A 12,200-nucleotide genomic window follows, 5' to 3' on the forward strand; every position below is an offset into this window, starting at 1 on the left:
TGTGGCTGTCCTACCTGCTGTGTATGTAGCCTTAGCTTTTATCAGCTTCACCTCTCTTTTTCCATGTCCAGGAGTCTTTCAGTAGGAGTTGCTAGCTGTAGGTAGGAAGCTGAGAACTATTTGACTTGACTTAAATAGTAAATGGAATATCAGATGAAGCCATGTCTGTATCTCGTGATTTTTACAAATTTTAGGTAGTGATCCTGAATTCTTGCATCTCACTCTCAGCTGTAACACTGTTTCAGTGGTATGTGTTTAAAAACTGCCCTTCCTTAGATGTCCAGAACTTCTCTATGCCACTTCTATATGACTCATTACAAAGCACACTTTTGAGAACAGGCCGTGGTTCCTGTAACTAATTCAACAGGGCCACTTTTCTCTTAAAGAAACTAATAATAAAAATTACCTGACCCATATCACTCCCAAACTGAGCTGTTTCTCTTTCTATCTTTCTTCAAAGCTGCAGTATTTCTGGAAGAATAGAGCTTGGGGAATGCATTTGCATCCATGGTTTCTTTTTTTGGGGATGAGGGGGTGGGGGGAACCCAACAAAACAAACAAACAAAAAAACCACAACCCAAAACCAAACCAGTGAAAGCATTACAGGTTTTAGCCTTTAAATCAGTGTCTGTTCAAAAGCTTTTCTGTGGACAAGCTGTGAATTGAGCAGTGTGTCTGATCAGAAATACTCCACATGGACTACCAGAACTGCTGCTGGTGAAGTAGACTTACATTTTGAAAGTATTTAAAGCTTGGACTTCATCTTTATTCTCTTTGTAGATGCTCCTCTACACATAGCCCTGAGGAGTACCCCATATAGAGATGAAAAAATAGAAAAGAGAAGAACTTCAACTCCTGTAAGTGCATTAAATAGTCACCGACATACTGTTAGAGAACAAACCAAGAAACACATAGCGAGATCACTGCGGAAGCCTCAAGAAAAAGAAAGAGTTGAAAATGGTACGCCTTTTTAGTTTAACATGAAGTTAAACGTGAAAAGTCTTGGAAAAGTTTTAAGCATTGAAAGGAACTGGTAATATTGGTAGAAAGTATTCTATATACCTTCTTTTAGAGAGTTTAATTTTTTATGAATGTACAGTATAAAATGTAAGTGGTGTTTTTTCGCTGTTTCTTTGCAGTAGTTTCAAATGAAGAATCAATATAAGGAATTTTATAAGTTTTCTAGCTATACACATTGGGGTTTATTCTTCCCAGTCAGTGTGTAGTTTTTTAAGATGTAAAAAGTACTAAAGTATTTAAGGGCATGAAAAGATTCTTGTGGGGTTTTTTTGTGTGCTTGTTTGATGCATGTGTCTTAATTCTGTTAAACTTTTGGTTGTCAAAAGTATTAAATATTTTAAGTAATCCTGAACTTATTTAGAGATCTAAACATAATAAAAAAAGGAAAAGGGGAGGCAGGATGACCTAGTTTTTTCTTTTGTAGTTTTTTTAATAGCATTTGACTACTTCTGGTAGTCAACACTCCTTCCTACTAAAGGACTCTGAACAACTTTACTTCATGACTTTGATCAGTGGTATATAGTGTAAACCTTTTTTGTACTGGAATCTACTCTGGTATAGGTGCGTAACAGCCATACAGGGGGTGAGGTGTGCGTATATACACATATATATGAATAATACATATATTTAAATTTATTTTCATATGTGTGTATATATATATAGTTTGCAGCATACTTCCAGATTTACTACATCACTACTTTCCTTCACATAAGTGATGAGAATTTGAGTCACAGTGATCAGGAAAACACAAAAAATTGTGTGCTTAGACTATTCTGTCTGTAACAGGTGATCTTTGTTCTGGAGATAGTCTTGAGGAGATTACCTTACATGCCTGATACTTTATTGTTCTCTTGGTCATAGTAGTCAGTCAGTACTTATCATGTCTGTTTATTCTCGGGTATCCTTTGCCGCTTTCCCTTGTAGGAAGGTCTGAATGAGATCCATTAGTGTCTCTTCATTGGGCTGACTCAGTGGGACATTTCTTACTTGAGAGTATGGCATATAGAGATGAGAATAAACTTTCATGGTGGTGGTAGAAGATGTGACTGAGTACTCACCCTGTTCCTCCTTAGTCTCTCTGCTATTCAAGGAAATTGAGATGGCTTAGGTCTCTATGTTTTTGCCAAAAACTCCTTTTTAAAGATGTAGTTTTGTGATGAATTTTTAGGATTATATAGGGCAGTTTACCTTTCTTTTTGATCACATGAATCTATGAGAGTGCTCCTAACCTAGGTAGCCTCCTTATCTGGTCTTTTTTCAGTGAGAATTGATTGGACTTCAGAGTGCTTATAAGAAACAACTTGAGACAAAAAGATTCTTCAGTACAGGGGGTTTGGAAAGTCCCTTTTATAATACTCATTCTTTGCAGATTTTTTGTTTTATTAGGAAAACTGGCATTAACTGTTGTGCAGTCAAGAAGATAGCTGTATACAAAAATTTGCAAATACTTGTATTTTTTCAGATTTTTAAAAGACATAACTGCCAAGCTGAAGGGGAAAAAGTGTGGAACAAAGTGACAATTTTTTGTCCTATTTGTCATGGATATGTTGGTATTGACTGAAGAAGCATACTCTGTGCACTTGGATATCTTAAATCAGATGATCTGACCATGCAAATTTCTATTTTCAAAATAAAAGATGCAAAATTTTCCTACCGTTGTTGACCTCAGTTATTCTCTCTTTGCCCTTCTGGAAGAATAAAATGGCAGAACTTACTTGCATCCCTGTGAGCAGGGAGAAGGAAATGGTACCCAGAGGATCTTGACCACTGGAGGACTAGGAGATGAGGACAAAGGACAGTAAGAAGGAAGTTGGAAGCTCTGTGCTAGGACTTATATATGAACCTCTTTTTCCTTTTTTTTTTCTTTTTCTTTTTACCCCCCTCAACAAATGGTAGTGGAGAGGGGATGAAGTTTCTTTTGTGCTGCTAGTCATACTGCCTTTGAAAGACATGTAATTGGTGTGGCAGGCTGCCATCGGTGTCAGCAGTTAATGTGGCTGCTGGCAATGCACAATTTTAGCAGCCATCACTAATGACATGCCAAAAGAAGAACATGAATGGCAAAGTAGCAGGAGATATTCAAGGTCTAAGAGGATGGGGAGATACAGAGCTGAAGACTCATGAGGAGGAGCTAATAAGCATGTCTCCTGCATGCTTATCACAGGTGGTAGAATGTGAGTGAGACTTCAAGTTTCTCAGAGCGAGCTGTTTGTACCATAAATGTGTAGCGTTAGGTTGTGAATTGGGGAGTTTACTATTAGCACGTACGAAAGAGGTTAACATAATACACTGGTTTGCTTCATGAGACCAGCTAGGGTTCTTTAATGTTTTGTGCAGGAGAAGATTTCTTACAGTCTAGAGTGTCTAGGTGCTTATTCTGATATCAGTAATCAGAAATTGCAATAGGCTTCTAAATGGGATGGTGAGTGGCTTAATCAGCTAAGCACTCTCGAGGGCAAAGCCCTTTTGAGATGCAAGGCGTCTTTCCGTAATAGGTTTTATGATTGCACCTATAGTCTCGACCAAGTCAAGATAATTTACTTAAGGAACTGTGTAAATATCTAGAAATTCCGCTGCAGACACCTAAATCTGAAAGACAGGAGTTGTAAACCAATGTTATGATATGGAAAGCAAGGGTTTGTGCATATTACCTTGCCAGCAGGATTATACTTTATGGCAAGCGCTCTGGAAGCATGCTTTGAGGATGGACTTGATTGAAGGACATCACCCAATCATTCAAAAATTATGGTTTTTTTTTATTCCCATAAAAATAGAATGGAGAACAGATGGTGAGAGAATACCAGTTAAAGCCAATCGAACCAGTTGTTACTCCATTTTCCATGAAAACAAAATATTTGACTGAAACTGTACTAGAGTTTGGGGAGTTGCGGTTTTGTTCTTGTCAGACTTCTGTCACAATGCTACCGATACGTTCAGCCATAATAATTTAGAAAACGGATATAAAAAATCTCCCAGTATCTTCTTTTTTAATAACCTCTGAAGCACGTAAGTGGTAAATGGGCATTGGCATACAGTTGATTTCTCCCATATGCTATTGTAATTATTGTTATGGGACAATCAAATTAGGACTTAAAACAGACCATTCGAGTTATGAGAGCTGGGAATTCTTACAAATAAGTTTTCTTGTTGGTTTGGGGTTTTTTTCAGTGAACTGGCCCTGATGGTCCAAAGAAACTGTGGAGGTCTTTAAAAAAAATTAATAAGTAGAATAAGTGTGGATATATCTTAAAAATTAAGTTGGAATATTGTCTAATTTCAGCTGTTAAAGAACATGAGAAGAACAAAGAAAGAAAATCCAAAGACTATGGAAAGTCCAAGTCAAAGAAAAAGAAAAAAAAGAAAAAGCGATCTAAGCCTGGTAAAGTTCTTTTCTCCTTCTGTAGAGGAAACTGGTTTCATTATTTTGTTTTGCCTATTACGCAGTTTCACGCTCTTAAGACTGGTTTCTTCAGTTATCTGATAGTTCTGATTTTATTAAGTGGTTAATATTAAATTGTGATTGGCAAGATAATTTATTTCCTGGCTGAGGTGCATCATTAATGCTGGATGATGGCTTATAGTAGTGCTTGTGATGGCACAGAATAAATCAAGCTCCAAAATGTGTACGTCAGTCTTCTAAGTCTGGCTTTTCATTAGCAAGTGTACTTGTATGCAAGTTTTACCAGTTAAAGTGGGTGCAGATCCTCTTGATTTGTTACCAAGTACCCTGTGTACCAGATGTTCTCAGTTATATGAGTTAGTTTTGGGGACCTTGTATGAATGATGGAGTTTGGAAATGTTGATGGGTCCTCTTTTTCTGCCGTTAACTTTGTTGTTTCTTACATCTTCACTTAGTATGGGGCGGGGTTTCAGAGGCTGTGGCAATGAGCTGTATTAAACCTGTCGCATCCTAAATTTTTTTTGTAAAGGATAAATCTCCCTTCTCCTGGAGAGATGAAGTGAAAGCCTGATTTAAATACTATACTCATGCTGTGTCCCCCTGTCATGTCTCATAACTGCTGTTCCACCTACATTAATAGGGTTGCAGTAGGAAGATGTCTTCTCTGTTGATTTCATCTACAGAGGCTTGGGAGTGCTTTCCTCAGGCCATTTTACACTTTGAACTTCATATGTAGGCCCAGGTGTTATTAGTGATTGGATTCCTCACTTCTGAAATGGCAATTGATTCTGAAAGATTTGTCTAGTAAGGTGTTTACAGATCAAGCATGGCAACTTTCTCTGCCATTGATGGATGTCTAGGATCATTAATGCAGCACATTTCAATCTGATATGCATAATTTGTTAAACTAGAGCTCCTTATGGAGGAGTTTCTGAGACAGGAAAGAGAATACCTTTTTGTTTGCTGCCATGAAGAAATAGGGCAAGCTGTCATGAGAGAGTAGACAGGAAGAAAGAACCGCAGGCAGGCTGGCTCAGGATTGTACTGAAATGAATAATTTCAGTGAGTTTCTGATTGTATGGTGCCCTCAAATATAATGATAATATGCGAAGTATAATTTGTAAACTTATGCAATAGTTGCACAACTAGTACCTGCAAACTGCTTGTCTGTCTACCCTTGGGTTTTAAAAAGTTGCTTGCCTTTTTTTGATGTTGCCCTTGTGGTTCTTCAGTCCAGGAACCTTGAAGGTTTTCTCCAGATAACTGATTGGAGGGTACTGCTTAACTGCTGACAGCCTCTATTTATACAGTCCAGGACATGACAAATGGGTATTTCACAGAGGAACTGTTCTTGGTGTTTTCTCCACACGTTCCTAATTGGGGCCTTTCTCTTCCACCCATGCATCCTGTACCTACACTAGAAAAATAAGAGAAGAGATGCTTTCTGTCCACTTTTTAGTCTGTGAGATTAGGGAGTGTGCGTAGCCCATGTGAATAATAGCAGGGTGTGAGGGAGAGGTCTCCAGCTAACAGTGCTTGTGTTAGAAGTGCCTGTGATGCAAAAGCATTTGTAGACTTACTCACTCTGAAGAATAGTTAGGTGTAAGTAACCAGTGTTTTCAGCCTTTCTCATGTCAGCAGTGAAGGATGACTGAGCTGCATAAGATTTTTCTGGTTCAGACAATTTTCTAGCCTTTAGAAAGCTTACACATCTTTCAGCAGCATAGTGAAGTCCCAGAGTCTTAGCATATTGAAGTGAAAATTGTCTCAGTGGATTATACATGCTTGCTATGGGCATGCATGGTGCTGGTTTTTTTTCTGTCAACTTTTCTTGACCACAGATTTCTAATAATGATACTTCTTTCAATTTTACAGAATACTCTGGCAGTGAAGAAAACACAGATATTTCGCAGGAGCTTTCTTCTGAAAAATCAGTTGTCACAAAATGTATTTCTTCAAATAAATCATCTGCACACCCAAGCACGCTGCTGCAGTGCTCTGATTCTGGGCAGCACAGAGGAAAATCAAAAACAAATGGTAAGATGACTCTCCTCATTGGTTTGTTGGTTCTGTCTTTCAATACCAGTAAATGTGTGAGCTGCACTAATAGACACGAAAGCTGGTACTCATGATGTAAACTTGGCTATTCTTACGTAGGACTGTGTGTGTTTCCTTTTCCCCTGCTTGAAGAAGTTGAACCCAGTTCATTTGCCAGAGCTTGATGTTGCTGCTTTTTGCTTTGCTTTACCTTCATAGAAGCTAGAAGACTGTTGCCCTTATTTCAGAACTGCACCTTTTTGCAGCACCTTATTAGCTCTGTAATAACTATGTTCACACTTCAGTAATTAAAATTTTCATATTTCCAAAGATTTCTACAAAGTAGTAACTCATTCAGAGTTAATAATAGATTATATGCAAGTTTATACAATGTGTGTGCTGTGTTTGAGAGACCACTGAATGTGGTTATGTGTACTTGTATAGATACAGTATGATACATGGTTAGAATGACTTTCTGAGCTTCACAATGATGAGCTCTTGAGTAGCTATTTATTAGTGTCTTCATAGCACTTCATAAACAGAGCTCATAAAAATGTGGCTGCTGTGTTCCAGCTTTCATAATTTTTAATATCTTGGTCCGTCTTCCTGTTTACTGTCACAAGCTGGTACAATAAAAAAGGAAGACAAACATTTTGTTCTTTCTGTTATTCTTAAAGCTTGCAAATTTGAAGGAAATGGGAAATGTATGACAGCTTGATATGTATGGGAACCTTAAATTCCTTATTGTACAGATACACTGTTGATGGTAATTTGATTTTTTTTTGACACAACTGTTTTCTTGTTTGGTATTAGGCAAAATGAAAAAATTAAGTTCAGCTAATTCCATTGTATAGGGAAAAGAGGAAACATTAAAAATTACTGAGGCGAAGATTGTGATAATGTCTCAAAACATGTTCTGAAAGTCAGAGCAGTTATGGTTTTGGAGCATATTGACCATAGAATGCACTCGCAGTTTAGTAACATGGTCATCCGTTGCTCAGACTTCTGTTGATCAGCTCATAGACATTGAAAGACGTGAAAAGTATTGGAAATAGTTTTATTTCATCCTTTTCACAATTGCTTTGCTGCTTTTTGCATCTGCAGAATTTGTACTAACAATAGAAGCAGTGCCTAGATAAAGAAGACCTGGTGTAAGTAATAGTAAAACTCTTGTGTAGAATGAAAGTGCAGGGTGCTTAACCTGTTGCTTACAGAGTACTTCAGAAAAGTGTGTCCTATCTCAGAGGTAGAATAAAACTTCTAAACATGAAAATTAACTAATGCATTGGCTTCTCAGCCCCCTAAATTTGAGAACAGATGTTTCTTCAAAAGATCTAGTTTATACTACAGACTGGTGGTTCTATTTCTACAGTCTTGTTTTAGGGGCTAAGTGATCAAAATAGGTCCACCCAATATAGGTGAGACCCCACAATCTGCTTAAGAGTGACTATAATTTTTCCCTTCTGCTCTCCTCCACCTCACTAGAGTATTTCCCAAATAATTAAAATCCTTCTCTTCTCCCTCTGACCCTCCCATTCTATCCCCAAGGAAGGTGTAGACATTGCATTAATATTATTAAGGTAAGCATCTCAATTTAGCATGTTGTTCAGTAAAGATTTTATTGGCAGTCTTACTCCATCCACAGAAATGCATTAATGCTTTAAGTAGCGTGGGAGCATTCTTAAAGAATACCTTGGGCAGCGCACTGCCCCTGAATTGATAAATGTGTCCTTAACAGGAGACTAAATGAAAATAATCACTTCTGAAGCAGGATTAAATTCTCTGTTGGACTCTGAATGTTTCTGTATGGAGACATTACTTTGTGAGATCGAATGGTTTGTAAGACAGAACCCTCATATCTTTTGGGGAGCTTTACACTTAAAGTACCAAGTCATAATTCTGTACAAATTGCAGAAACTAGTATGAATCCTTTTTGAATTTATAAATCTGGTTTTGTTTATTATACTTACTTGTCTAAAGAGACTTTGTGCCTTTGGTTTGAGGCACTGTATGTTGAGAATACAATTTTAATGACAGCTGTTAAGTTGGAATATTTTGAAGGAGCTATTAATGAGAATATAAAACTTCATTATGTAGTAACATTGTGATGTTCCTTAAATTACACGGTGAACTCATGCTTTCAGAAATGTATGACTGCATACTTGGGATGAAATCTTGAGAGTTATTTGACCTTTTTATAATTACTTGGTATTTTATCTAACTACTTTTTGTATAGAGGATGACGCCCTGAGTGAGTCATCTATGGATAGCTTGCCTTGGAGTGATGATGACTGCAGTCAAGATGTTGATGTAACCACGAACCCTGATGAAGAAGTTGAAGACAGTGATTTTGAGATTGTTCGGTGTGTTTGTGAAGTAAAAGAAGAAAATGACTTCATGATTCAGGTATGATGTAGAGGGTGAATGCACATTTCAGTGAATACAGTGGGAAGTGTCAGTGGAAAAGCTAGTGTAGAAATGTGCACAGGTACGTTCTGTACATGAAATAAACTATTGTTGTCCTCTGAAATCATAAAACTTTTTAAGGTAACTTATCAGGGTGAGCAGCTGCTATGATAGGTAGAAAACCACTTTTTGATACAGTTTGGTTTTTTAATTGAAGGAAAGTGGGGGCAAAGGGACAATTCTATATAAGCCATTAACGGTTGGCTTGTCACTTGTGGATTTGCATTTTTCTAAAAATTACAACATTTCCTATGTTTAGAGAATATCTATTTAAAATCAGTGGCTTATTATCTGGCTTTTTTGCTTCCCTTTAGTTCTAAGCATGTTCAGAACATTGCCATGAGATGGTGGTACCCGTCTGCTTCTCTGCCCTTGCAAGAAGCTTGACTTAAAACATACAGTCCTCTAGATAGGATGAAGAAAAAAATCCTTACTTGAGTCTTTTGTTTTGAAGCAGAGCTGCAGTTGTCCATTCTGCAGCTTGTTGTTTTTTTTTTTTTTAGGAGGCTCCTACTCCTGTCTAGATAACTTCTTGCTTGTTGTAGGACCTCAGTTCAAAGTGGCAGTAGTATAGCTTGGCAGCTGCACTCATTGCATATTTTAAGGTAATTATTGCATTCTTTTGAGGAGTTGGTTTTATTTGTGAAAGGATATGGCATGACACTGATTTCAGAAATACTTTTCTGACACACGAAGCTTGCTCTCATCTGCAGCTTTTGAATTCACTTTCCCAGGCATTCTGTTGCTAATTTTTGAGAGGTTTGAATCCCACTTTATGGGACCCCTTAATGGGATAGTTCGTGGCATGCTACTGTGAACTGCATTTCTTTTTTGCTGTTTGGAACTAGGAGGAAAGACAGAAGCTGATCTATACCTACCTCACAGCTGCTGATAATTTTTTTGGTGGACTTTATTGCATGAATGGAGGCAGAAGCCTGTTAAGGAGAAGGTGTGCACTGATCAAATTGTGTGAAGAATTCTTGGCTTCTGCAGCAGGACAGTAGAAAAACTTTTTTTGCTCTGAACATCAACAACCTAATTTAAAAAAAAAATTAGAGCTAGCAAATGCAGCTAAATGTGATCTTTGTCCTCAGTGGTCGAGTTTAACAGCTAACTTAATTGGGTATTTTTCTTTGGCATTCCATACTATTTTATGGAGATTTGCTCTGGAACGTATGACACTTCTGTTAGTGCCAAGTACATTTTGATGCACACCTTTGTAGTAGTGTGGGATCCAGACAATGCAGGGCAAAAGATACCTTGTGCATTAGTAGGGGAGGGTGCAATGATGGGCTGTGGTCAAAATTAGATAAGTAACACCTGAATGTATAGGAGGAAGAGGAGTCTGACAGTTGGGAATAAAGGGGGCTGGCTGTCCTCTGAAGAGATGGCTCAATGAAAGACACAAAGATATAGTCTGGAGTATAATTTTCTGGCAAAAGCAGTCTCAGTACTAGTCTATGCAGAATGGCAGAGAACTGACAGCTAGCTCAGGACGTAGTCTATGGATAGCTTTCATGTAAGGTTTTGCACGCTGCGTCCGAGATCCGTTTTCTAGGTTGAACTAGTTGGGGGGTTTGGTTTTTTTTTGAGTGTATTGCAAAGTTTTAAACACTTCAGCTGTGTTATAAAAGAATTGTCTAGGAGAGCAGGTTATTCTCTCTGGAAGAGAGATGGAGATCGACGGTGTGGTGAGTACCTGCATTTGTTATGGGGGCTGAAGCAATAGGAATTGGAGAGCGAGGAGGTGGTAATAAGATTGGGGGCGGGGGGTGGGGGGTAGATTAGGCAGATAGTTTAAGGTACCAAGTGCTGTGCTCTCCACATCTTTCTGTCAGCCTGTAGTTTTTGGGAAAATGTTTTGAACAGTCTGGTCTGCTGCTGTTGATGTGAAAATGTCTGACCTAGCTCTTTAACTACAGAGCATTAATACAAAGCAAAGATGCTATGTTTTACAACTGTGGAATTATGATGAGGGAAACTTATTTTCCGCTTTTCAGAGGTGTAGTGCTGAGATTGACACTTCCCTTTGACTCTACAGAGTGAGGATCCCATGTAGTTGTCATAACTTTATAAGAAGGAGAGATTTCTTCCCTATTTCCTACTCAGACTTCAATTTGACACTTGGAAACACGAATTTGGAAGCCTCTATCCTAAAGAACTTGCATTCAGACTTGTCCTCTCTTCCTGAAGATACGTGGTTTTGCTTGGTGTGTGGGTTTTTAGAAGAATATTGTCATTCTTTGCACTTGTCTCCGCTGAAGTGCTTATTCTGCTCCTGCTTATTACTGATGAGATCTGACTGAAATATGCTGACACTTGGGGTACTTGCTTGAGCATGTCCTTGTGTGCCGGTCTGCCTTGACTTGGTATCAAAATTAGAAGCCAGGGCATTTTCTCCATGCATGTGACTGGAGGTTCCTCCCTCCCAGGGTACATGTATGGTGCCCTCTTGCAAGAGGGAGAATGGTAAATCTTTTTTTTCTCTGAATGGTGCTCATTTCCAGGAATTTGCCGAATTTAGAAATAATGAGGAAAAAAAAAAGTTAATTTTAAACATAAGCAGCACCTGTATTTTTCCTGAAAAGATTAGGGACCATTAAGGTTTAATGAAACTCTTACACAGTTAAACCAAGAATTTGTTCCATTTAGGTCTTTAAACTAATAATAAAACCCACAAAAAATTCAGCTTAGAGATTTTGCAAAAAACCTGTTCCTTTATCTTGAACTTGCCTTAAATTAATTCTCTCAAGCAATTTGCGCATAAAGAATACCATTCATTACACCAGGATACAGAAATATGGTTTTGCATTTAAGTACCTGCCTCAGTAGAAGGTAAAACTGGAAAAAAGTATAAAAAAATAATATATCATTGGTCAATGCTATTTCATTCTGGTTTCTGTAACTTTGCAAGGAGGTTACTAGATATAATTTATGGAGCCTGTGTACAGTAGTAGCTTAGCGTTGCTGTGTGTTGCTTCTGAAGGCACAGCACTCCCTTTTTTAGGGTAAGGCTTGGGGCCAAAAAAGTCCAGACAAAGATGTCATTGTCTGTTCATTTTGATTTTTATACATAAATATTGGTGAATATGTGTGTGATGTAGAGAATTCTGGGGCTGGATTTGGTGGCCTTGGAGGTGATGGATGTAAATGGACTTGGGATATTTTTGTTCCGGTAGATGAAAAGCAGCTTTAAATACATGTCCATTGGGTTTGGGTATTTCGTTCACACTTGAACTTCAATTTAAATATTATTGCACAGCTCTGTGTGTTTTTC

General features: G+C 37.9%; 1 protein-coding gene across 11 annotated transcripts in view; it reads left to right on the top strand.

Moving 5' to 3' along the window:
* PHF20 (PHD finger protein 20) overlaps positions 1-12,200 on the top strand; it is a 74,568-nt gene that overhangs the window by 47,744 nt on the left and 14,624 nt on the right. For 9 of the 11 annotated variants that reach the window (XM_075057657.1, XM_075057737.1, XM_075057676.1 and 6 more), the window contains 4 exons: positions 781-960; positions 4,301-4,399; positions 6,296-6,457; positions 8,694-8,863. In XM_075057657.1, coding sequence (XP_074913758.1) covers positions 781-960; positions 4,301-4,399; positions 6,296-6,457; positions 8,694-8,863 — 611 coding nt within the window. The remainder of the gene's footprint in view (positions 1-780; positions 961-4,300; positions 4,400-6,295; positions 6,458-8,693; positions 8,864-12,200) is intronic. The other 2 variants (XM_075057728.1, XM_075057745.1) reach the window with 1 other exon arrangement.

This window comes from Buteo buteo, chromosome 2, assembly GCF_964188355.1.
Source record: "Buteo buteo chromosome 2, bButBut1.hap1.1, whole genome shotgun sequence".
Taxonomy (NCBI): Eukaryota; Metazoa; Chordata; class Aves; order Accipitriformes; family Accipitridae; genus Buteo; species Buteo buteo.